This window comes from Meleagris gallopavo, chromosome 1 (genome assembly GCF_905368555.1).
Source record: "Meleagris gallopavo chromosome 1, MGAL_WU_HG_1.1, whole genome shotgun sequence".
In the NCBI taxonomy this organism is placed as follows: domain Eukaryota; kingdom Metazoa; phylum Chordata; class Aves; order Galliformes; family Phasianidae; genus Meleagris; species Meleagris gallopavo.
Window position 1 is genome coordinate 169,194,825 of NC_139404.1, and position 27,225 is coordinate 169,222,049.

The window sequence follows — 27,225 nt, forward strand, 5'->3', positions numbered from 1 at the left end:
AAAATATTACATCTACATTTATCTATAATATTATTTTGAAAAAGTTGACACATTGTGGTTTCAAACATCATAAATAAAATCCAGCAAATGAAAGTTTTTACTGTTAAATGCAAAATGTTTTAAAATTAACAAGGCAGCTAAAAAAGCAACCTTAAAAACTAAACTAAAAATCTGCAAGTGCTGATTACTTTTAGATTTTTTTTTTTTTTTTTTTTTTTTTTTTTTTTTTTTTTTTGTAAAAACTTCCTTGGGGTGAAAAATGTTAGGATAACATTGAGATTAACAAGATACACTTCACAAGAATGTGTGTGGGTGGGAGAGGGAGAAGACTGTATGTTGAAATACTAAGTAAATAATGTTAATAGAGACTACATGAGAAAACATAACAGCCCACAGATTTTAAGAGCTACACAATTCAGCTTTCACTTAATCTCCTTCATATTCGAAACTTGTCAATTATGTGCTTTAAAGGGTCTCCTATAGTGTCATGACAGCACTTTTTAATTATCTGAAAGATGTTGAAGAGGAACAGAGGAGGAATAAGGATCATTTGTTAAATACATGATTTGAAAGAATGGCACCAATAGGAATGTCATATAAGTAATATATTCTATTTCTAATTTATCCTCACTGAGCTCCAGGTGAGCTTTGCTGCTGACTCTAGTCGCATACAAAATCAGTAATAGTTGACAGTTTCTATAAATTCTTGATTCATATATTTCAAAGCCAAAAGCATCCATCATCAGTTAGACTGTATTCTGTATTAAAAAACATAAAATCACATCCAGTAATTTAGTGCTGCATGTAGCTTCACATATTTTTGCCTGACTTTTTTTCACTAAAGTACTTTTTCTTAAAAACATCAGAACAGTTCACCTCGGATTAAAATTCTGCTAAGTTGATTCACTTTTAAAAACTGTATTCCCATCTCTAATCTGAGTTGCTAGGCATTCCGCTTCCAAACTCTGACCCTTTTTATGCCCTTTCCTACCACAGGTAAAGTATAGAAATCAAGTATTCAAAAACTGCCAAATCAAAAAAAACTCAAACTCCTTTTTTAGCAAAATGACCACTATTTTCAAGTTTCACAAAACCAGGAAATTACGCTTCCCAGCTTTTGTGAAAGTTCATGAGATCTATGTCTAAACAAAACATTTAAGCTGTCCATATTGTCATTTTATGATACTCATGGTTAGTTAAATGTTGAATATGAGTTTTGTCATGTGTTGCTGTCAAGTGACTTGAGAAAGTCTCCATTATCTCTCTGCAATAATCTTTAGAATGAAATATTTGATCCTGCCATAGCTTCACTCTGAAGCAATAAAACAGGAGGACAAAAGAAAAACAAAACTGGACTTAACTGGAAATACTTGCAACTCAGCTCACTGTATGAAGAACTCACCAACATGGACAATATCCTATAAAAACTTCACAAGTCAACATGAATGCTATGAAGAAAACTTACAAAAGTAATTCAAGAATACTCAAAGAGTATAAGAATATGGGATTTAACAATGGTATTTATAGATGTCTTACCTCATAGTTTTGCATCACTATGTATCTATGCAAAAGAACAACATAGAATTGTTGGAGGAAATAATACCACAGAAGCTATTTTTGATCAAAATAATATATTGTCTATCAACAAGACAATAAAGAAGCAAACATTTGTGTGGTCAAATCAAGATACAGACCTATTTCCAAAAGTATATCCTAGCTTGAAATGAAGATTTGTCCCAAAGAGTATCTTGCACACATTCACATTAAAAACGTGAGTGAAATTCACAGAGAACCTAGGTTTATTCTGTTTTAGTTATGGAAACCAAGGGAAGACTACAATGAAATTATAACAGATCTATAATGAATACATTAATCACACAAAAGCAAACTCTGAATTAGTTGTGTTTTCCCTACAGGCAGCTTCAAAATCTGAAATCCACACATTATTCCTCACGATCTAGGACAGATTCATGAACATTGTGCTACTTATTTGAATGTAGCTAAATTATGATCTTTCCATGGACCTGAAGCAGCATATTGAAAATAAGCACAAGACTGGACATCTTAAAACGACACACAGGACTTAGCTGTGCTGTGGCTACAACGTCTGTACAACTTGCTATTAGATGATCTTATGCATGTTTTTAAGTGTGGAAAAAATGAGAACTGTATGAAAACATATCAGCTCATGGGTTAGCTAATATACTCCAAGAATTACCGTGTCTCACTTTTAGGTCCCGTCAGCCATTGCAGACCATAGCTCTATTTTGATACCTACTGCTAATTCCAGATACTCTGAAGGGTGAGGGATGCAGATCCTTTAGAATATATTTGGGATAGTCGAGTGCAACTCTTTATTTTTTGTTATTTTTTTTTCCCCCTGGACATTTTCATTGGTGGTGAAATAATGCCGAAAACATTGTTTAGCTTTGCCTCATTCCCACCTGCCACTGAGTGCAAATAACAGAACCCTCTGAATGAGTACATGCTCTATCTGAATAGCTCTCAATGATTCTTGGTACAAACAGGCCGTGGCAGCAAGCATAATACAGAAGAATGTCAGGGGAAGAAAAAAAACTAAAAAAAATGTCAGACTGGATCAAGATGGAAGGCAGAGAGGTGAAAACTTAACTAGACAATTCTCCACACACAGGCATAAGTAAAAATCAAATGAGACAAAGAAAACAGCAAGCTTGGCTTCCACATGAGGGAAGATTAACAGCAAAAAGAAAATATGTTTCCACTGTGCTGGATGGAGCAAACAACTGAGAGGAGTTGAACATCAGCCCAAAGGAACCTGGTTTGATTGAGTTTGGAAAAGAAACCCGAGCTGTGCTGAATGGTGAACCATTTCACACAAAATGACACAGCTTCAATTAGAGGGATTCACCTTGCATTTCCTATTGCCTAAAGGCTAGAGCAGTTGTGTATGAAATTCCTGTTTAAGCTCCCTCGGGCAACAGAGGGAATTGAGTGGAGGTCTCCAGTACCAGCAATAAATACAGTAAGCAGTGATTTATTAAATGAAAGCAGGACACTAGCAGTGTCGTGTCCTTTTGTATGTTTAGTGTAGGGTAGGGCCCAGAACAGTCAGCTTGGTTGAAAAATGTCCCCTTCACCAACAAATCTACAAATCTTGTCAGTGCTGAAAGCTATTTCATACTCACACGATTTATGTAATTTTGAGGTTACATGAAAAGAGAAACATGGAGAAAACTGGATTCAGAGCAATTGCTCTTGTGCCACATCTAAATCTAATCACACTCTGAAGCCGTCCAGAGAGATTTAAACAAGCTTGAACAGTGGACCCAGGAGAACTTCATGAGGTTCAACAAAGCCAAGTGCAGGGTCTTGCACCTGGGTCACAGCAACTCCCAGTATCGATACAAGCTAGAGGATGTAAGGATAGAGCCCTACCAAAAAATCGTGGATGGCAAGCTGGATGTCAGCCAGCAGTGTCCTTATGCAGCCCAGAAAGCCAACCATATCTTGGGCTGCATCAAAAGAAGCGTGGTCAACAGCGAGACAGAAGTGATCCTGTCCTTCTACTTTGCACAGGTAAGACCTCATCTGGAGTACCATGTCCAGATCAGAGTCTGTATGAGAGACATGAACATGCTGGAGTGCATCCAGAGGAAGGCCGCAAAAATGATCCAAGGAATGGAATATGTTCCCTATGAGGACAGGCTGAGAGAGCTGGGGCTGTTCAGCCTGGGGAGATAGCTCTGGAGAGACCTTAGAGCCTCCTTTTACTATCTTAAGCAGGGTGGGCTGTAAGAAAGAAGGAGACAGACTCTTCAGCAGGGTCTGCTGTGATAGGACAATAGAAAATGAATTCAAACTAAAAGAGAGAAGATTCAGATTGGATATAAGAAAATAGTTTTCTACAATAAAGTTGGTGAGACACTTGCACATGTTGCCCAGACAGTGGTGGATGCCCCATCCCTGGAGACACCCAAGGTCAGGCTGGATGGAGCTATGAGCACCTGACTGAGCTGTAGGTGTCCCTGTTCACTGCAGGAGAATTGGACTAAATGACCTTTAAAGGTCCCTTCCAAATCAAAGGAATTCTATGATTCTAATAAGATGTTCCATGTTGTCACTGGGTGTGGAGAGAACCTAAATTATTATGGCTATAAATTCAGCACTTTACGGATCTACACAATATGAGCATGAATCCAGAACACAATCCACTCAATGTGCTCACTGGAAAAGCTCTGTCATTTTGATATTAAGTGTTTATATGTTTAGATATTGCATCATCTATCCCTGAAGAAGTCTGAGACCATTTCACTCTTCAGTTTAATTATACCTACAAAATTTTCTATTCTCGGTGTATGTCCTCTTCTGCAAAGAGTCAGCCTAAATGCCAATACTGAGATTACACAATGTAGATAGCAAAGAAATTCAGCAAAGCCCATATAAAAAGCTTAATACAGAGAGTATGCCAGTGATTTATTTTTTCTTAGCTAATTACTGTGCCTAAGGCTCTCAAGCTCAAAAACTCTGCCTGAGGATGGAATACTGGAATAAGAAATCCAGTAGATTCTGGTCTGTCTCTGAAATAAAAATTTTTTAGGCAGAAAATAGTTTTAGGAGCAGTGAGCAGTAGCCTGCTATTAGTTACGAGAATCTCATCTTCTATAACCTGCTATTAAAGATCACAGTAGTAAGAGGAAAAAAAAGTTTTACTGACTTTACTACTGCAGGATCAAACCACAAACCTCTAGGCACAAGGAGCCTCACTGGAGGCACTAGGTTTTGAATCAGGTTTCAAATGTTTCTTCAAAGTTATCCCTAACAATTCCCTCTCTAATTATTATGTTCCACCCTAACAACAAAGCTTTAAAGAGGCAGCAAGGTGTGTGGTAACAGCATTCCTACAGTCTTGAGGAAAATGCAGATTATATAGCAGTGAGAGAAGTGCTATGCCAGTACTTCAAGTAAAAGTTACTGAGATTGGAATCCTGGCAAACATTCAGGGAAATGCTGTATCAAGTTGAATGCATTAATGTTTTACTAATGACTTGAACTTAAACAAGCTGAAATCCTTCTTCAGAAAGTGGGAAAAAATTTTTCTGTGTTTTCAAAGATCTTCTTAAGGGCCTACTGCTAAACGAAATTCTTTCTACTCTTAAAGCCAAAAACTAATTAGTTAAATCTGTAAAAGAAAGATTAACTAAAGAAAAAAAAAGCCACAATATACTACCTTAAGAAAATCTTATCTAGGCCAAACCCAAACAAAAACCAACACAAGTGGAATTAACTCATTAATTTACTCTAGCAAGATTTTCCCTCTGTTTTTATTATTCCTGGAGTTTAACTTCCTCTTCTTAAATTTGTCAATGGCAATTAGAAAGAACAGGTAATATAATTGCAGGGTAAATTTGAACAACATTCAAACAGTTTGAGTTTATGAAATACAATGAATGTCTTCCTTTTTTTCAGAACACACATAAACAGGTTGGTGAGGTAAGAGCATTCCATATATTTTAAGATTCAGCAAGGCAAAAAAAACACACAAATTCTTGTAGCTCTGATTCCTAGCAGACTCATAACCTGCACAGTCTTTTATATATTCTATTTTGTAAGATCAGAAGAGATGTCTCTGACCCTACTGTATTTCTAAACAGTAAGAGGATTCTTCTAACTTCCACAGAAAAACTTTGAAGAAAGTTCACTAGCTACACTGTGCCATTGAGGTAATACTAAACAAGCACATCTGAACTCACTGTTCTTCATCCCACCTGTACAGTACCAGAACAGCTACGCATACGGATTGGATCCCTCTTGTTGAAGAAGGCTTTTAATCCCTCAGCATTCAGTGATGATGAAATCAATGGAAGTTTCAGTTTCAGCAGATTTCCAATGACTGCAAGCGCATAGCAGAGGTTTGGCAGATGTATGTTAATTACACAAATGTAACATAAATAAGCTGTCGATTAAACATCCTGAGCAGGCAATAAAATCCACCATAGTCATATTGCTAAAGAGTGTTTCTTATAATAGCAAGAATGCCTTGAATTAAGATGCACAAATTGCATTTTAAACTTTAACAATGTATGTCTTCATTAGATTTTCTCAATTTTTAGTTTGCTCTAATTCTTAGTGCATTAAGACTCACTAATTTTTCTGGGTAAAAAAACTGCTTGAAACCTACACCTGGATTTTCTTTCAGAAGTGTTTATCCCTCTCATATAAACAGCAATTAAACTTTTAAAGAAATTAAGAAACTTCCCAGACACATTTCATCTACTAATGGAATTAATCTTTAAGGAAACTCTGCTGACTCTACAATGTTAACTAGGAAGTGAAGTGACACAATTTAACTCATCCTGAAGGTTCTTTAGAATCTCCCAGTGAAAAAGGTTGTAAAATTAAACAAGCTGAGCTCCGGTGAGCAAGGCTCATCAAGAACAGCCAGCAATCATTCCATCATTTCATACTTGAAAACTGATGAAATCTAAAAAAAAAATTACATCTACTGTCTTTTCCTTATTCATCCATATGGGTAACCTCATCATAACAGGAAATTAGGTTTGTTCAACAGGACCTTCCGCTAATGTACCTGTGTTGGCTGTGATCACTAGAAAAACAAAACAAAACAAAACAAAACAAAAAAAACAACCAAAGACCAATAAACAGGCTACAAATGTATTGAAGTATTGAAAAATTTAGATTGGCATCAGTTGAAGAGTTCAGCTCTCCTTGCTACTATTTTAGGATCAGACTTCCAGAAGTCTCTTTCAACTTCAGTCAGTCAGTGTGGAAAATGCTCTCCAGTTGTATGTCACTACACTAAGCCCATGTTCCTCCACAAAGTTCTGACAGATGCTCACAGACAGAGTGTTTGTTGAATCTAGCAGTTTATTGGTATCTTTGCACAGGTTGGATCTCCCACAGGTAATGGACTCTCTTAAAGATTTTTGGTGCTGACTACTTGGATGTTAACAATTCTCAGCAACACAAGCCACCATACAACATCATCTTCAGTTGCATGGTGTCAGGCTCCCTAAAACATAATCTACATATAGAGAAAATGTCAGGAGAAATTTCCACTACACGTTGAGCAGTGTCCTCTATGTGTCCAGTATGCTCAGCATTGTGGCACTCAATGGTTGTCAGGGATGGGAAGGTTCTTCACTTCTGAGACTAGTCCTCAGAACCCTGGATGCTGGAGATCAAGGAGGAAGTCCAGAAAAAGGAAGATTTTCCCTTTGTGGAAGAGGCTTGGGCTAGAAATCATTTGGGAAATGACTGGCTGGGTAAATGAAGGGAGAGTAGCAGATACTGTCTACCTGGACTTCAGCAAGGTTTTCAACACTGTCTCCCAGAAAATGTGGGCTAGATGAGTAGACAGTGAGGTAGAAATAAGAACTAGCTGAATGGCAGGGCTCAGAGTGTTGTGATCAGTGACACTGAGCCTAGTTGGAAGCCTGTAGCTAGCAGTATCCCTAGGGGTCTGTACTAGGTCCAGTGTCATGGCACTACATCTTCTGTAGCCTCTCTGACAAGCCACCCCCAACTCCTTGTCATCATGGTACTGTCACCATAACCACATCACAGCACTCCTCCACTCTCATCTGTCTACTCCATGATCAGCTAATGTCAAAACTTAATGAAAAATGCAGTTACTTTTTAATTAGGATCCCAACAAAATGTACTGAATTTTTAATGAAGAACATCTTTTTGTGAATTTGTATGTATTATTAACCTTTAAATAAAAACAAAAAATAAAGAAAAATAAAATAAAAATGATTCCCCAGACTTCTTCAATCTGTCCCAATCAAAAATATTTGCAGCCATTTGCAGTATTATTTCACAGGCTTATTATAGCTAACTTTAGGAATTAGTGTCTTTCAGCAAGTTCTCATGTCACTAGTAATCAGTGTTATTCGTGAGAGTTCTCATTTCTTTCACTAAAGCCTAATGTGTCTCCTTAATCCATATAATTCTCACATTTTGACCTCATTTTACTGCTCATTGCCGTGCTGCTTTTGTAGCTAGCAGAGCCTTATTATATATCATAATAATATAAAAGCTAAATTATGGATTGTTCTTGGGTAAAAAGCCTGCTAAGTACTTATAATGCCAATCTCAAGCTTCACCTTCCCTGCCTCTCACCTGAGCAGGCCAAATGAAATCAATGGCATTATTCAGGAAGCAGGATTCGGTTCCAAGAGCAAAGCTCATCAATTTTCTCATGAATATCTTGTTCATTAAAAGTACGATTATTCAGAAAGAGATCCCAGCTGAAAAGTATTAAAAATGTCTATTGACAGGTGATGGTGTGGAGAGATTTCCCTTCTATCCAAACAATCCAGCAGCTGGGATATACATTCTACATGGAAGACAAGGCTATTAGCCCTGATTCAAAGAGAACTGGAACCTAAAATACTGCCTGCTCAAAACTCCAATCTAAACCAGTAGCAACCTACATGTTATTTCAGAATGCACTGCTCTCCTAATCAGCACATTCTAGGAAATTATTTTGTGGAGAATAGCAGTTATAGCAAAGGAAAAAGAAAAAAGAGGAGAGAAACACACAAAAATGAGACAGAACACATTAGCCCTATGCTGGAAGCTTTCTCTAAGCAGTACTTAGAAGAAAACAGGAACATCTGAGTCCAACCAAGCTACATTCCAAAAATGTATTTAAGAATTCATATACACAAGGGAGAAGGAGATCAGAATACAAGTAAGGGGCATGGTGTTAGGTCTCACTATGGGAGGATAGGTTCAAAACTCCTGAAATGAAGTAAATGCATCTGAGCCTTCCACACATTTGGACAAAGTGCCCTAACTTCTGTACAAATGCAATTCACATCATAAATGCCTCTCTTTTCTTAATGCAGAGCAGCACCTCCGCTCACCATTTTGACTTTGTTCACTTTGTTCAGTTTTTGTTAAAACTGATCAATGATGCAGAATGGGGAGCAGAGGAAAATTTTGCTTTTGGCAAAAGCCACAGAATCACAGAATTGTAGGGGTTGGAAAGGACCTCTAGAGATCATCGAGACCAACCCCCCTGCCAAAGCAGGTTCCCTACACCAGGTCGCACAGGTAGGCGTCCAGGCGAGACTTGAATATCTCCAGAGAAGGAGACTCCACAACCTCCCTGGGCAGCCTGTTCCAGTGCTCCGTCACCCTCACCACAAAGAAGTTCTTACGCACATTCGTGCGAAACTTCCTGTGCTGCAGCTTATGTCCGTTTCCCCTCGTCCTGTCTCCACGTACCACTGAAAAGAGACTGGCCTCACCACTATGGCCGCCACACCTCAGATATTTATAAACCTGGATCAGGTCCCCTCTCAGTCGTCTTTTCTCAAGGCTAAACAGACCCAGTTCACTTAGCCTTTCTTCATAGGCGAGATGCTCCAGGCCCTTCACCATCTTTGTGGCCCTCCGCTGGACTCTTTCCAAGAGATCCCTGTCTTTTTGAACTGGGGAGCCCAGAACTGGACACAGTACTCCAGATGAGGCCTTACCAGGGCAGAGTAGAGGGGGAGGATCACCTCCCTCTTCTTAATGCACCCCAGAATGCCATTGGCCTTTTTGGCCACGAGGGCACACTGCTGGCTCATGGCCAACCTGTCGTCCACCAGGACGCCCAGGTCCCTCTCTGCAGAGCTCCTCTCCAGCAGCTCATCCCCCAGCCTGTATTGATGCATGCAGTTATTCCTCCCTAGGTGTAAGACCCTACACTTGCTTTTGTTGAACCTCATCCGGTTTCTTACTGCCCAGCTCTCCAGCCTGTCCAGGTCTCGGTGAATGGCAGCACAGCCTTCAGGCGTGTCAGCCAATCCTCCCAACTTCGTATCATCAGCAAACTTGCTGAGGGTGGCCACTATCCCCTCATCAAGGTCATTGATGAAGATGTTGAACAAGACCGGACCCAGCACAGACCCCTGGGGGACACCACTGGTTACAGGTCTCCACCATCCATTTGAACCCAAATAATTAAAAACAGACAAAAATATAGAACAATTTTCTCCTCCCTCACAAAAAAAAAAAAGAACAAATTGTTTTAGCTTCTACTTCTACGTTTTCAATGTAATTATCTCTACACAAAACACACAAATACTTCTGTGTATTTTAACAGACCCACTTAAATATTGTTTTTGCTCTGCAGCCACATTTATAATCACCTCAGTGAATTAATCTTTAATTTACAGATAGGTGAGGACTTTTTTCTATGTCTGTTTGCTGTTGTTGCTTTTTTAAAAATGTATCGTCAAGCTGTTATTTAAACCCCCAGCTAACGCTTACAGTAAGAAGTGTGACATGAAAAACAATTTGGGCACCAATCTCAAGTACATAAAAACAGCAGCAGTAGTAAATCTGGCAACAAATCAGAACCCAATACAGTACTTGGCAAATGACTGAACATACTGCCAACATAATGTCCCCATTTCTAAGCCAAAGACAAATTGGTAGTTGATATTTCCTGCCAAGATGAATGTGACCAAATGTCACAGGTGAGGTCAAACAAGGATGCAGCAAGTAATTCCCAGTGATATTTTACCAGTCTGCTTCTTTCAGAACTGTCAGATATTAAGTCTGAAATGTCTGTTTGAACGCTGTTATTACAGATCATCCTGGAAAGTACATCAGTGTTATGAATAACACATACCAGAATGGTGAAATTCCTTAAAATATGTCCTTTTTACTTAGTAAAGCACAGGACAACATATGAATTTATTTCTGCTTTTTTTTTTTTAAACAAAAAATGGAAGCTTCCTCTAAGCAGCAGAGCAACACTTTTTAATTAATAGTGTTTTTTCATGGGAAAAGTCTATGAAGTTTTCCCAGAAAGTGATTTAAGGACTAACTTAAGGGAATTGTTTTGATTCTTGCTTCAACAGAGGTTTAACCAAATGTTAGTATAAGAAAATGCAGTTCTGTGTTAAGGCATTTGGGGATCTACAATGAAAGGTTTAAATGAGATTTACTTAATGATGTAAACCACCAATTTCAGTGAGCCTTGGCTTTGCAATGTTTTGGCTCAAAGACAGAAAAGCCGCTCCACAGAGCATGGAGAAAAAAAAAATCCTATTTCTTTTCTTCCCAAGTGATCCTCACATTCCTAAACCAGGCAAGAGGCTCTTTCATTACCTCCCCTTTGAAACCAGTCTACCCTTGAGGCACTGTACTGCAAGATGCCACTTAGCAGTCCTAAAGAAACAGCTTGGAGGACTCTGCTGATCATTGAGAAAAGGGAGTTAGGTAAGGGAGGGTCAGATTACACTTCAAATTAAGGCTGAATTGAAAATGAGTTCTCCTCTTGTACAGCTGTGTTGTTTTTAAATGCTGTGGTCCCAAATCAGAGTCATCTCAATTCTTTCCTCAAAGCAGGAAATTTTAATGTAACTGACTCCGTAATGCAAAATATTGTTAGTATGGCACCAGCCTCTCGCAACAACAAATATTGAGGTTCATAACAAGAGTTCCTCCCTTCTGTGCTGCAGTCTTATTTCACAGTGCCTCAACCTTCAGAAAACAGACGGACAGGAAGTGGAACAATCAAGTCAGACTACTGTGATGAGAGCACTAGCTAAGCAAGAGCAGGTCATATATTTCAAAGAATCACAGAACTCTAGGAAATTTAAAAAATAGAATTAAAAAAATATTCTATATATTAGATATAGAATATATGTATTCTCTATATATAACATTCTATATTAGAATTTAAAAAATATTCTGGTGTGGATCACTATTTAGAATAGATGAGCATTTATTCACTGAAGAATGGACCTCACAAGGTTTGAACTAAAACAATTCAGAGTTATCTACAACACCGACACCTTACACACCACACCTATGCCAACACCTTCCTTTTAGGAAGGATTTTCTCTTGTTTTGGGAAGAAGAAAATGGGGACTACAATGCTGTGATAGTCCTTCACAGAGAAGCATTGCCCTGTAGCTAGCATTCATGCTGCTCTAGTACTGCTATCCCAGTCTCAATATTCACTGCTAGCTAGCTGCCCGTGGGCAAGGGAATACATCGGCCTCTGGCAATACCATATCTGGAATGTCAAAATCTGGGTTCTTGGGTCTGAGCTACCATTTGAGTTTAGTGCAAGCCTGAGGATACATTTGTTTTATTCCACAGCATCAACAGAATCTGACAAAAAATTGCCTTAAACCCCTTCAAATAATTTCACATTGTTTGAAACATAGCACATATAGTGCACAACTTCGCATTCAAATACATCCAAGAGCTTGACTATCATTCTGGATTTTCATTTCTTACTTCCCCACCAGAAAATATTCTATTTCTCCTGTTGATTGTTAGCATTGATTCCTTTATTAATCACCAAATTAAGAATTTTGTAATTTAAACATCAGGATTCACCATTGCCATATGCTTGCATTTGCTAAGAGTTTCTTTTTCCACCTCATAAATGGAATGTGGAAATCATTTCTCATTAAAGCAGTTAAACAAAGATTACTTTGCAACTCTTGTGAAAAATACAAAAATCCACACTTTTTTCCAAGTTTTGCTAAAATGAACTCAACACTTCAGTATCAGCAGGTCTCCATTGGTCATTTTTAGATCTAAATTTGACACAGAGCAGAAAGTAAATTGTTGATACGATATGATATGTTGATTCAATCAATTCTTTCAAAACCTGGCACAGCTAACTCTGCAGCAGTCAACGCACTACACTATCTTCTTGTCCTAAGTAGAACAGAAAGGAAGAGGTCATCCACCTTATAGATCATTTTGAGGATAATTCCCCAAACATGAAGAATTAGAACTTCTATCTTAAAAAATATCAGTGCTGATATATGCTGGACTACATTCGATTTATTTCACTTTTTAATTACCCTTATGAAACAAGTCACTTAAGGCCACAAGGCACTACAACCATACATATGTAGGTAATTGATGCTGATGATAAGAATCTCACAGAGCTTAAAACCTTAGCAAGTACTTTTTGGCAAAACCTCTGACTTCAGTTTGAATAACACAGGCTCTTGCTTGTAAAGAACAGTCCTAAGAGCCTTCTCTGCTTTATTCTTTAATAGCCTTCCTTTCTCTTCATTTTGAGCCTGTTTTTGCTGTCTTCAGTTTAACTAGAATAGTTGCCATTTGACAGTCACAATTTCTGAGCTATTCTCCATTTGTCTGAACTGCAGTTTTGTCCCTTGGCCAATAGGTAGACAAGTTCCCTCCAGCACTCCATTTCATGTTTTCGAATCCTAAGTAATGATTTGTTCAACGGCTTGACTCTCACTTCAGAGCTGGAAGAGCAAAGATTTTGTCCTTTTCTCCTCTCCTACTCACCTATTCTGCTGTCGCTTGTCACAGTAGCTGATAAAATTTAAAAAGATGAACAAAATTCCAGATTCACAACACAGTTCAAAGTAGAGAAGTCTGATGACTCCTTCTACTTGCCATGCCTCCATGCAATTATCTGAAGTAACAGTCTAGAGTCTCAGTCAGACTGTGATTTAAAGGCAATTGACAAGTTTTTGCATTTGTTCTCTTTTGTTACTGTGCACTGAGTAGGGTGAATCAACTATCAAATGGTGGAGCTAGAGTAAGATGCGCTGTTTTTGTCTTATTTGCAGTTCACAGACCATGAATAAAAACTCCAAGACACATAAAACAATATTTTACAAGTGCTAGAGGACTGTAGTAAAATCAACTTTATAACTCAAACTACTTGAAGAAAGCTGGGATTGGTATTCTAGCTTCCTGCTGCTAAAGCACAAAGGGATTGGAAGACATAAAATAGCTGGGACACAAGATCACTTATGGAACATGGCACGATTCACTTATTTTGTTTACAGTGTCAGGTGCTGAGTGGTAGCCATCACAAACTTGTTACTACTGCAAAATTCCCAATACAGAAGATAGAAATCTGAAGCATGCCTTTAAACTGCAGATGTTGGTAGTCTGTACTCAATCTTTCACTCAGATCTTATGCATAGTTTCTCCGATCTAGCTTAAAATCAAACACTCTGTAATAATAATCTTGGTACCACTGAAAATTTGCCACAATATATCTGAGCTGCAAACACACCTCCTGTGGTGTCTTTCTGAACATAGCAGAAATACAGCTAGATAAATTATTGGATCTTTCACCTCTGTTACAGATTCTGAAGACATCACTACTAAATTAGAGTTATTTCATTTATACAAAAATGTTTTGATCACAACTTCAACTTTTAAATAAATTTTTACCATCTTCAGTCAAGCAAAAATTCGAAAGTACTCTGAAATACAACACAACTCATCTTGCACTGAATCAACAAATAGGAAAGCAAGGACCATCTTACCATCTTGCTAAGTAGTCTGCAAAAATGATAATGTCACAAATTCCAAAGGCTCTAAAGAAATCAGCAAATACCTTCCTATCATGATGATGCTTCATATTAAGAAAAAAATACAACTGACAGTCTGTTATGACTTCCACGTGGTAGAAGATGCATCCAGTAGGAGAAAAATTATTGTCTAGAGCTAGAATATACTAAGTGCAGCATATATTTGCCAAGAGAAAATGTTAAAATACCATGAAAAGAATGTTGGATTCCCAAGGATCAACTCAAATGTAAGAATGGATGTTAGACAGTCCACTGAGGGAGCAAATTTTCCTCAGTTTTCCTTACTTCTTTCACATGAAATCTTGAAACATTTCAAGACTGAGTTTTTAACTACTAACAGAACTTGAAAATAATGAACAGTATCACCATATAGTGACACCTGCCGTAAGAAAATGATGTTATTACAAAGCAAATACATCACGCTATTTCAAATTATCATTACTTAACTTTCAAGTTTTCTAACTATTCAGTAAAAATAAAATATTTAAGTAAAATGAGCCAAATGTTACAAACTCTTATCTCACTACTTAATCTCTGAGGTAGCAAGGATTTGAAATCACATTTTCAAAAGTCTCTGGAGGTGCTGTCTTTTTCTGTGGTTGCCCAGACAAATGCCTGTTCTCTGATGTTAACACTAGCTCTGCTTTGTAAAGAAAGCACATGCTGAGTATGTGAGCTTAATCTGGTCTGAAGTATGTTTACTAAGAAGTATATTATGAAATCAACTAATAATATTCTTTGCTAATTATTCATAGAACTATGTATCACATAGTTAAAAAAGGTATTAAAGTAACATAATCTAGCCAACTGTTACTATGCACAGAAATTTCTTCATATAAAAATATCAACTGGACCAACACTGGGTGGAAAAAAATAGCAGGTTAACGTATTTAGTTTACTCCTCAAACCATTATCTTCTTTTGTCTTTAAAACAAACAAACAAAAAACCTGATACATTTGTTTCCTAAAATTAACGTGTGCCAATATTCTCAAAGTGTTTTTATTCTTTCATTTTCCATCTTCCACAACCCTATGAGATATTATCAGTCATTAGAATTTGTCACCTGATGAAGATGTTAGATAAAGCCATCAAGGATTCTGTCATGCTAAGGATGTAGAAGCAGAACTTGGACACAAAGCAACATGTACAGCAGAGACAAGCCCCCATTATGAATAGATGAAAGGTGGTCTTACAGCTGGAACCTTTAAAGAGGTAGATTCATAGTAGTGAATCAAAATTGCAAGGTCTCTCAAGATAAAAGTTTTATGACAACTTATGTGTGAAGATTATGGACAGGGAATACAAGGGAAAAACTACAGAAAGCCCAATTATCTGAGTAGACTTAGATAACGTCACTCCCTTCAGTAAGTGGACTTTTTTCATTAGAAAATTAGATAATTAGGCAATTATGATTTCTTCCAAACCTCTCTTTGTAGTCACCATCAATAGTCCACAACATGGGAAAATAAAAACAAAAATCATATTCCAAGAGAAAACGTGAACTTCCCTCAATTACATTCCATGTTCTTAAGCTCCCCAAATATAGTTACATTCCATCTCTTTCCAGAACAACAAAATCACAGATTTTAAAAGTACTCACCGCTGTCTTCAACTGTGAAGTGAAAGATGTCACTGGTAGCATTGTCACCCGCTCGTAAAACATAGCATATCTTCATGTCATCAATATCAGCTGGAAAGAATCAGGAAAAAATGCACTTTACTTTAAATGCTACAAACAGGAAACAGTTGTGTTTTGTTTTGTTCTGTTTTTTAACAGAAAAAATTTGACTTGTATTGAGTAGTTTAGTTTCAGCAGAAAGAAGTCAAGGTTCTCCAGTAGAGCTAAGAAACTTCAGCATTTAATAGAATCAAAGCTTTACAGATATGATTCATTTCCTCTCACTATATTTCCTTATCTCCAGTCCTCTCTTTCATTAAAGATGTATTAGAAAAAGAATCAAAAGGAAATTTAGTATTTAAGGTCAACATACAGACCTTTATTTGTGCTATGTTCTCGCAGAAGTCCAGATCACACTCTGTCACCATCCTGAGAAGCACTGTAGCCTGCTTCAAGGAAGAAAATACCCTAGGTTTTGTTTCTATTTCAGTCATGCCTGATAATTAGGAAATTGCTTCAAATGCAGATATCCACCATACAGATGCTTGAAAGGAGATAAAAAGCATTCTACTCTAAATAACTCGTCAGAGGCGATGGGAAACCTGTGACTGAAAAAGCAACAAAACCCAGGGTATTTTCTATGTTAAATTCTAGTCCACACAACCCACCTCTGCTTCTATAACTGGATTAGTTTTTGACATGTGGCCTAACTCTAGAGAAGGATATCTCTGCTCATTCTGCAGTACAGAGATCTTAACCTCTTTAATTCCCTAAAAATGCCCTCTGAAACCAACTTAAACATCCTTAAACCAGCCCATTTTCAAGTGATATGGTGTATAGCATATATAAATGTCCTGTCACAAGTAGTGCTCAAACACAGTGATTAACTAGAACCCAACATTACTTAAGTAGACAGACAAGACTTCAACAACAAAAAATATCAACACAGAATTTTTAATGATCAATTTCAGTTTTAAAAGTATACAAGAAGTAACCAAATATTTATTAATATAGTGTGCTCTGTTTTCCTTGAGAAGTAACAAGAAACACACAAACACATAAAACTATTTTTTGTCACTCTATTTGAAAGATAAGACTTCTGTTGGTCAAATTCCCAGTCTGATACTACACCTATAATTCCTATTTTATTCAATTTTAAGAGCAAGTTTTCAAAATTAGTGGCATTAAAATAAGTGTCAAGTAGCACCCAAGTTCCATTCCAATGCTATGGCATGTGAATTGGTCAAAACAAGCCAAAAGCACTTTTATTAGAGCTCCTCGACATCCTCAGTGCCAAAAGTAGCCAGACATCTTCTAAGGCAAATAAGTGAAGAAGTCTATCAGCAGGTATATGTCACTAAAGAATCTCTTCTACAAATGTTTGAAAGAAAGTTAAAGATCAAAAATTCACAGGGCTGTAAAGAGGATGCAAACAAATACCTTTTTATGTCAGTGCAGCAAATAAATCTTTCATCCTGCAAACACTTACACAGGTACTTAGCTCCGCACATGTGAGTAACCTTATCAAAATCAATGGTTCCAACATACATAAAGATAAGCACTTGAGACAATGTTTGCAGGACTACCTCATCAAAAAAGCCACTTGTCATCCAAAAATCTCATTTTTGTGAAAAGAATTGCAAAGGAACGGCCTCCTTTCTTTTCATTAAGTACACGTTTAGAGTCAGTTGAGCAATTTTACACTTTTTTCCATAGTTGAACAGGTTATGTTAGCTATATTAAAGCTGACCTAATTGCAAGCATTATTTATTATTATGCAACTGTAGTACCTACTAAACATTCATATGAAATTGGAATTCTTCCTTCACTAGAAATCCAGCAGCTTTCTCTTAGGGGGAAAAAAAAAAAAGAAATTATCTACACTAGGTCAAGATATAGGTTACATATATTAATGTCTATTATTTTAAGAAAAAAATGTATTTCACAATACAATTCATATATCCTGATCCTTAAAAGCCTACCCATGTGGGACTGGGACTCTAAAACAGCACTGAGGAATCCATCATACGGTGTGCATTTGAAACATTATTCAAACATCAGCTAACAACTTGTTATATACCTCTAAACTTCTTTAAATGTGAAAGACTTGGTGGTTCGTTAACAGATTTTTCCCCACTTTTAAATAAATTATCTAATCTTAATGAATATCTGCTACGAACAGATTCCAGCCCTAACTTGCAGAGATGAATTCTATGCAATTATGCACACAGGTTATTCTTTGTATACATTTTATCCTAGAGCAGCACTAGAAACTATAAATTATCATGTAACAAGTATTCTTCTGTAAGTTTGCTCTTCATCATCAAATTGTAAATATAAAGCAATAAGGAAGTAATAATGAATTGAAAACGTTGCTTTCAGATATAACTTAAAGTAATAGATAATAATTGAATAAATTTTGGAACTGCTTTATTTGTTTTAAGAGTATTTTAATTTATTACTGTCACTTGACTCTCTCATTCAGATTATTTTAATAATAAAATATAAAAGAATAAAAAGCACCAACTATTTGCAGAAGTTGGAGGCCTTTTAACCAGAAGTTAGTTTTTCAGTACTCTAATACCTGTTTTTAGCAATCCCATTTAACTCTACGACATTCGTGAGTTGAAGACTATTTACTGCTGTAAATAGTAATACTGCTGTATTAGTAATACTGCTGTTTACTATTTACAGTGGTAGAAGTATTTGATGTATTACAAAGCTCAACACTGCTCGTTCCTGAAATAAATACACAGGGAACAAGTTTCCTGAACCTAATAAATTCTGCACAACTGCATTTTGAATGTGGGCTTTTAGCTCACATCCTAGGCTAATTTCCTTTCTAGCTCTTGAAAAAGTACTGTGGGCCATCCCTGCAATGCAATCTCAAGCATAAAGCAGAGAATCCCTCTGGTCCCTCTTCTGATTACAGACAATCTTAAAAACTGGACTGCTCAAGCTGCTTGCACAAAAAATCTTGTTTCATCAGTTATCACATTCAAACTGGGCAGTTTGTGTCTTCACACAAAGATACGCTCCATCCCTGGAAGTGTTCAAGGCCAGGCTGCACAGGGCTTTGAGCAACTTGGGCTTATGGGAGGTGTCCCTACCCACAGGAGGAGGTTTGGAAATAGGTGATTTTTAAGGTCCCTTCCAACCCAAACCATTCTCTGAGCCCATGATTCCATAAAATCTAAGGAATGGGATTATGAGATGGTAGAACATTAGGATGGACTTCACAAAAACTAGTGAACATCTCTCAAAACTGAACTGTATAGGACCTTGAAGACCTCAATCTGATTTCAGATTTGGTCCAGTTTTTAATAAGGGTTGGACCAAATGACCTCTAGAGATCCCTTCCAACATGTATCGGAAGATCATAAAGATGTTCTGCAAGCTCTATTGGGATCCACACATGTTAATGAATTGGGACTTAGCAATTTGTAAAAGGTCACTCCCCATGGCAGAAATGAGACACCTAAAAAGGGCAAAGATCTAAACACAAAGTAATATCAAATTTAATGGTCAGTAGCATCCCAAAGCAAACGCCAGCATGCGTGTTTGATGACAGAATCTGTTTTTATGGATGCGTCATTAAGAATGTCATAAAAGAGGGTCTTATTGACTCCTGCTCTGATAATTAGATAATAGAGTCTCAGAATAACACAAGTACGAAACATGCATAAGATCGCTGCCTTGTGTGCCTTGCGCCTCAATTACAGTGGGCTAAAGATAAAGGACAACAGTGAACAGTTTTGAGCATGCAGCTTGGTCTACAGAAGATCTCAGCACCTCACATTGCTTCTGAAAACTACAGTCTTCTAGGTCCAGCCAAGAATTTCTGTTCCCCTGTCATTCATGACCCCTCCCATACCCAAAACAGCAACAGGCATGAGGGCATGTGAGGAAAAAGGAAAGCAAAACATAGTGCTCTGTTACCCATGACTTACGTTCCCAGGTTATTTTGTGACTTCCATTAACTCCTCTTTCCTTGCCCACAACAGATGTATTACTCCCGCGTGAGTTTGATGCTTTCTCCCTCTCACTCTCATGCAACCTTTCCAGACCTATTCTCCCTCAAGTGCTTTGCCCTGCATTCGTAAGATATTTTAATGTGTTTGCTTCATAAAATATAAACCATCATAGAAAGCATTTCAAAAGTAGAGAAGAGAGATAACACAGAAATGCTATGCAGATGCTCAGGCATTACTTGATTAATGAGCTCAAAGAAGAAAATTGTATTTACTTCTCAAAAAGACTTCAAATCAGCAGAAATAAAGAGTGCTTGTGCCAGCATGGTGAGGGAGCTTATGAAGCTTTAACATGGTCTGGAGATCCTCATAAGCTCTAAAATCAATTTTCCGTGAGGCTGTAGGCTTCCCATTCAGCTCAGCATTCTGGTTCCCACTCCCTTTCTGTCCCCATGAAATGAGGTAACACTGTTATGCAGCAGACTGTTTTTAGGGAGCACTAGCTCAGCAATTCTATTCTCCATTGAGAGAAAGCCCATTAAAACAAAAAGTGACGATCTGTTTATCTCCTCACTCTAACTGTCTTTTGTTTCTCACCTACTCTGACAATGACACTTTTAATACTGCTTATACTGCATTACCACAGCCTTACTTGTATGAGCTGAAGTTGTTTCCAAAGCTTTAACATGTCTAGCCCCTCCTTACCTTCTACTCCGTACTAATACTGTAAAACTTAAGGCACATCAGCCATTCAAAAGTTCATCAGGCCTGTTTGCAGTGTATTTGGTATATCTGACAAGAGTACCACTTCGAGCCAAGCCTGTAACCAGGGATACTCATCAGTATGAGCTGTGTGAAATGAAATACTGTCAGCTACAAGTACTCATCTCTGGCCTTACCACCTACACAGCTCAGCCAGTCTGGGTCCCTTTAGCTCTGAGTCTGTGAGCAGTTATACAGTCCAAACACACAACAGCAGCAGGAGGCTCCAAGAAACCCCATTTCATTAATTCATCACAAAGTAACATGGAAAATTCTCCAGAGACTACTTAATACTGCCTTTCAATTGAAGAAAGTTACTTCATAGCCTTGTACTAAGGCTTATTACAGTATATTTGGCATATGCAGTTTGCATCCTATTTATACCACCTGGCATTTTAGGTCTGTGTAAAAAGTAAGTACCACTGACATAATTTTAAAACATTTATGTTACCTTTTAACTTACCACAAACACTTTGTGGCTAAGGTTTGTGTAATTAAGACAACAAATGCGCTCATTATCTCCCCATGTGTGGGAAATTACTTTTTTCTTTTTTACAGTTAAGCACACTCAAACTGTATTGCAACTGACACCCTAGCCATAGCATGACCATTAGTTAATAATAGCTTGGCCACTCCTTTAGCACTTTCTAAATAAAATTCTCAAAGAAAGCACTTGGCCTCTAGAGATCTGGAGCCATGTGCAACCAATTCTGTTATCCAAATGAATAAGTCAACTCAATCTAATTAGACTTATCCCAAGCTATTTGGACTGTAAGCTCTCCAAAGCAAAGATGTTCCTTTATTCAGTGTTTATCCAGTAAACACCCTTTCCTGCTTAAAGCTATCACAGACACAATAAACAATAAGTAGGACTAAAAAAAGAAAAAAGCCACTACAAATAAATTGCTGTCAAAAAGATTATCTCATCAATTATTACACAGTTTAACACGAAAAAAGAATATTTCCAGTGAACTAAAGAATACAGAGAGTACTGTAATACCTTGGGTGAACTGACTGATGCTATGGTTGCCCTTCCCCAGGTGGATCAGGAATCCATGGCGAGGACCCTCTGTGATTCTGATCTTCAGAGCAATATGTAAACTGTCCCTGTCTTCCACTTTGAGCACTTTATTGGTAATCAGAAACCCTGTGTGACCTGTGGCCAGAATACGGAGAGTCTGAGCACCTTTGTTGGTTACAATTTGAGGCACGCTGTTGTCCACAGCCATTATCCGAATCTTCATAGTCTGAGGCCTCCTCGTTTCAAACACAGTATTAGGGAAGACATAGAAATCAGCGTGAGTGCCATCTGTAACAGTAAAAGAGAAACTGTCCTCAACTGATTCTGTGCCATCGTGTTTGTAGCTGATCAGATTCTCATTGAGATCTTGTTTGGTGAAGGTGGTGACCGGTTTGGAGTTATTGAACATGATCTGACCGTGAACCGGTATTTGAGTGATGATAAATTTTAGCAACGGATCAGGTGTATCTCTGTCTTCTACAGTCAGTTCAAATGGGGTTATTAGTTTGTATTCATTTTCAGTCACCACCAGGTTATGGATTGTGACAATAGGTTTCTTATTGTCCACATCACTGATAGAAATTCTGAAAGTACGAAACACAGGGTTATAACCATCAGTCACCTCAAATTCAAAGCTGTCCATTTTCACCTCATCTTCTGAAGTATGAATGTAATAGATTTTATTGCCTGCTAATAGGAGCTGAGTAAAAGTGGAGATGGGCACCCCAGGTTGATCTGTGCATTCAAGATGACCACGAACGGGTGCTCTGGTAATAGTGAAAACTAGGTTCTCATCTGGACTATTCAAGTCACTGGTGCTAAGCAGATCAGTTGTAAGCGTTACCTTCCCTCCTTCCTTCAAAGAAACTCCTTTGCTGATTACATCTGGGAAGACTATATCAATGCTACCTACTGTGACATAAAAGTAGCGGTCAATGAGAGGATTTATTCCATCTGTCACGTCAAATTTGATAAGATCACGAACACCTTCTCGGCCAAAGTGCATGTATCGAATTAAGTTTCTATCCACTTCATCTTGAGTGAAGTTCATCCCCAGAGTGATATTCTCCACTCCGCCTGAAGGTTTTAATCTCTGTAAGAGACCTTGTCCTGGTCCATATCTTATAATATATGTCAAGGTTTTGTCTTCAGAATCTAGGTCAGTAGCTTTCAATATTCTGTTATGAATAGTCCTAGTTTCCCCTATTTCAATCTCCAAACCATCATTGATGGCCATTCTGGGTGTCTCATCATCTACAGGAATAACCATAATGAATATCGTTTTCACTGTGGTATGTTTACCATCTGAGAGTTTCACCTCAAAATTGTCCTCTCTTGTCTCAGAGTCATCATGTTCATAGAGTATGTTGGAGCTCTCTGTTATCTGATCCAAAGTGAAGCTCTCTGCTAGGACAGTTCCATTGACCAGCTGGTTCACAATGTGGCCATGTCTGGGAAGCCTGGTGATTGTAAATGTTAACTCATCGGCAGGGATGTCCCCATCAACTGCATTGAGGATAGGGGTATCAATAACCAGGCTCATGCCTTCCATCACAACAAACTCTCGTATAAAGATTTCAGGCTCTTCATCATTCATTGGCTTAATGACAATAGGGAAAACGTGCCTTTGGGAAAAGTTAATGCCATCAGAACAGCGGAAAGCAAATCTGTCTTCAACAGGTTCTACACCTTTATGTATACTCTGGACATAAAAAATATGCCCTTGACGGAGGTCTTTCAAAGTAAAAGCACTAATAGCTATACCTGCTCTGGATTTTTCAGATCCAGGGGCTGGAGAGATGTTCTCTACATACCCAGATGTGGATTGGGCAACAATGGTACAGAGGATATCATCACTAGGAGTATCCACATCTTCAGCCCTTAGATGAGCAGGAGTAATAACACGTTTGTCACCTTCCATTACTCTGAACTGCTCCTCCACAAAAATCTCTGGGGCCTTATTGTCTACAGGGAGAATAGTCACCAAGACTGACACTCCTTGAACAACATTGCCCCTGATGTTCCACTCCTCAGACAGGTCAGACAAGGTAAGGTTGAAGGTATCTTCTTTGGGCAGAAGGCCTATTTCACCACTAGTGTGAGCATACACCACAGCACCATCCAACACATCTCTCTGGGAAAATCTCTCTGCAGGCACCCCTTGGACCAGGATGCTCCCATGCTGAGGAGGATCCTCTACAATGAAAGTCAACATCAAGTCATCTGTATCCTCATCTGTACCCTGAATTACATTAGCAGTGATTTCAACAGCACCGTTCTCTAATACGTCCAGGTAAGAACCAACAGTGCCTGGGGCCAACCGTAGGGTAGGAACCTCATCATCAACTGGGTGCACATTCACTTTTAATGTGATGGGCACCACATGAACCCCATCACTCACATCAAGCCTGCAAGTATCACTGTTTGTCTCAGCTCCGCTATGTACATACACCACCCTTCCTTGTCTGATATCATCCAAGCCAAAGGCACCTCCCAGGATCAAACTGTACCCAGAAAGCTGCAGCTGGCCATAACGAGGAGCCTGGGTCAGGATAAATCGGAGATGAGCAAGCTCTGTGTCTGTGTCACTGGCATCCAGCTCAGTTGGGCTAAGGACGTGGCTGCCTCCCTCAGGCAAAGCAAAGCCAGTATTAGTGATTTCAGGAGGCTGGTTATCCACAGGTTGCAGGTAGATGGTGAAAGTTCCCTCAGCTGCATTGCCAGCTGCATCTTCTACTTGGTAGTGAAACTGAATTAAATGAGGAGCCACTCCCAGCTCTTCCTGGGGGGGGCGGTAGGAGATCTTGTGATGATTGATCTGGGCTTGTGTAAAGTGGGTAACCTCCACAGAGTGATCTTCAGTCAGCACAAGGGACCCAAGGCGGGCTCCATGCTCATCTGGAGGGTGGTTAGAGTCAGTGTCAGTGGGGGGCTGGGTTACTGTGTAGCGGAGCTCACGGTCCCCTGAATCCTGGTCTGTGTAACACAAGTGCTTCCTCCGCAGGGGAGTCACTTGCTGCTCTGCAACTATTAAGTGCAGGCTGCTGCTGCTGTGCAGCTCTGGGGCTAATCTGTCTACAGGATGCACCCGGATCACAAAGGTCTGCGGTCCAGAGCGGTTGGGCGGGTCATTGTCATCTTGGACCCTAAAGACAAATTGGTCCAACACAACCCCAGGGCCAGGGCTGTGTGGCCCAAAGTGGTGGTAATAGAGACGCCCTTCCACAATGTCCTGCTGCAGCCACTCTCTCACTGGCTTCTCGTAGATTAGTGAGCTCCCCACTACACCTGGTACCTTCCTCCAGGAAAAGCCCTCATCTTCTTCCTCCTCTTCCCAGCCAGGAGGTGGCTGCGCTTGCCGGAGGAGGAGTTGGCCTGCTCTGGGGCCAGACTCCACTGTGAAAAGCAGGATGGCATCCTGTGAGTCAATGTCAGTAGCACTAAGAGCACGAGTGGTGATGGGCACTGTTTCACCCTCAGCTATAGCCAGCCCTGTATTAGCATTGAGTAGGGGTGGCTGGTCATCAGTAGGCACCAGAGTAATTGGGAAAAGGAACTCAACATGGTGTCGGGAGCCACCATCTTCCAGCCGCAGCACCAAGTTGTCACTGAGTGGAGACTCACTGCCATCATGCTGGTAAATGACCCGGCCTGCTGCCAATTCAGCCACCGTGAAGTGTTTACGAGGAGCAGCAGATGCTGGGGTGTCCTCCAGCAGAGTGAGGTGGCCATGTCTCAGTCCTGCCACAACACTCACCTGCACCTGCTCGAGGTCATCCTCATCACTGATCACCAGGTTGGGGCTGGGACCAGGGCCTGAGAGAGGCCGTGACTGCCCCTCATAGAGCACAAGGCCAGTGTTGCGGGTCACCACAGGCGCCAGGGTATTCATGGGCTTCACTACAATCACAAAGGCGAAGGGCTCTGATGCAGCGCCCTCGGGGTCCAGCACCTCTAGCTCCAGCTCAAAGAGACGTTCCCGATCCGAGTCCTCCATGGGGGGCTGGTAGGCAATGCGCAGCTCCCTCACATCACGCTGGCTGAAGGAGGAGATGGGCAAACTCCGGTCGTCTGTGCTGACCATGTGCCCCTGGCCCGGACCGAAGGATGAGGTGATGTTGAACAGCAACAGGTCTGGGGGTGACTCAGCATCCTCAGCTGCCAGCATGTCAGGCGTGAGGGCAGTGAGGACAAACTGATCCACCTCCATCATCAGCATAGCCATGAAGCTGGGTTTGGGAGCCACGTTCTCCATCCCGCCTCGAATCCGCACCAGCACCTGGAAGTACTCGCGCTTGAGCGGCGCCCCGCCGCCCGCCGCCTCCCACAACTCGGCCACCAGCGGCACCAGGTCGCGGTTGGGGGAGCTGCCGGCCGCCGTGTGCCGGTAGCGCAGCCCGAGGCGCAGGAACTCCTCGCAGTCCCACATGGAGGCGGGCAACGGGCCGCCTCCCGCCGCGTCCACGCTCCCTCCCGCCGGCATCGCCACGGCCGTGGGGTAGTTGAGGATCTCTCCGTAGCGGGGCAGCCCAGTCAGCGAAGGCAGCAGGCCCACCCGGCAGCGCTGCCGGCTCGGCTCGAAGGCGAACTCCAGGCTGCGAGCATCCAGCGGGCTGCTGGTGCCCCGCAGGCGCTCCACCACGAGGGGCAGGTTGCGGGTGACGATCTCCAGCTGAGTGAAGAGCACTTCCACCTCCAGCACCAGCGGCAGCACCAGGGCGCGGCTGGGCGAGTCGTAGCGCAGCTGCAGGCGGACGCGGTCCCTCGCGGGGCTGCGGCCGCCCAGGTGCGAGTAGCGCACCTCGCGGGGACCGAAGTCGCAGGGGAAGCGCCTGGGGCTCAGGCGGCCCGGCCGCTGCCACAGCGGATCCTCGTCCAGCACGGTGAGGTGGCACCGGTCGCCCGGCTGCACCTGCAGCACCAGATCCCGCGTAGGGTCCAGCCAGGCGGAGCGGCCCAAGGGTACCCGCAGCCCGCGGTTGGCCACCACGACGGGAGCAGCCGCCTCCGGTGCCCACGGCGAGGAGACGGCGGCTCTGCCCGGCGGAGGCAGCCCCAGGCACACGCAGCCGACCAACAGCAGCAAGCCGGCCGGCAGCCGCCGCTGCACGGCGAGAAGAGCCTGCATAGTCCCTGCTGGAAGAGGACAGCTGCGTACGCGCTCAACCCGCGCACACGCTGCGCTTTGCGGACAGCCCGCCGAGCTCCGGAGGGAGCTCCGCCAGCTGCCGGAGACCCGCCTCCTGCCTCCGCGCGCCCAATAGACACCCGTGGGGGAGAGGCCCTCTGTTGCGATTGGACAGAGACAGTTGTCAATCTCACGGGCCACGGCGGGTTCGGTCCTTCCCTCCCCTCGCCCCCCCGCTAAACAGGTTGCTGCTGAGGAAAGGGGCACTGCGGGAGCGGGGCGGTTGGGGAGCGTGTGCGGTAACGGCCGCCCCGCGGAGCAGAAAGAGGTGCCCGGCGCGGTCCCACTGTGAGGCTGCTCGTCCGCACCGCCCCTCTGCGCGCCAGAA

The 27,225-nt window shown here is 40.8% G+C and overlaps 1 protein-coding gene across 1 annotated transcript in view; it reads right to left on the reverse strand.

Moving 5' to 3' along the window:
* The window catches only part of FREM2 (FRAS1 related extracellular matrix 2), a 128,325-nt gene extending 101,381 nt beyond the window's left edge, over positions 1-26,944 (reverse strand). The window contains exons 1-2 of the mRNA XM_085215964.1: positions 21,689-26,944; positions 15,938-16,027 (exon numbers count right to left, since the gene is read on the reverse strand). Coding sequence (XP_085072090.1) covers positions 15,938-16,027; positions 21,689-26,837 — 5,239 coding nt within the window. The 5' untranslated portion in view covers positions 26,838-26,944. The remainder of the gene's footprint in view (positions 1-15,937; positions 16,028-21,688) is intronic.
* Between the last annotated feature and the right edge of the window lie 281 nt (positions 26,945-27,225).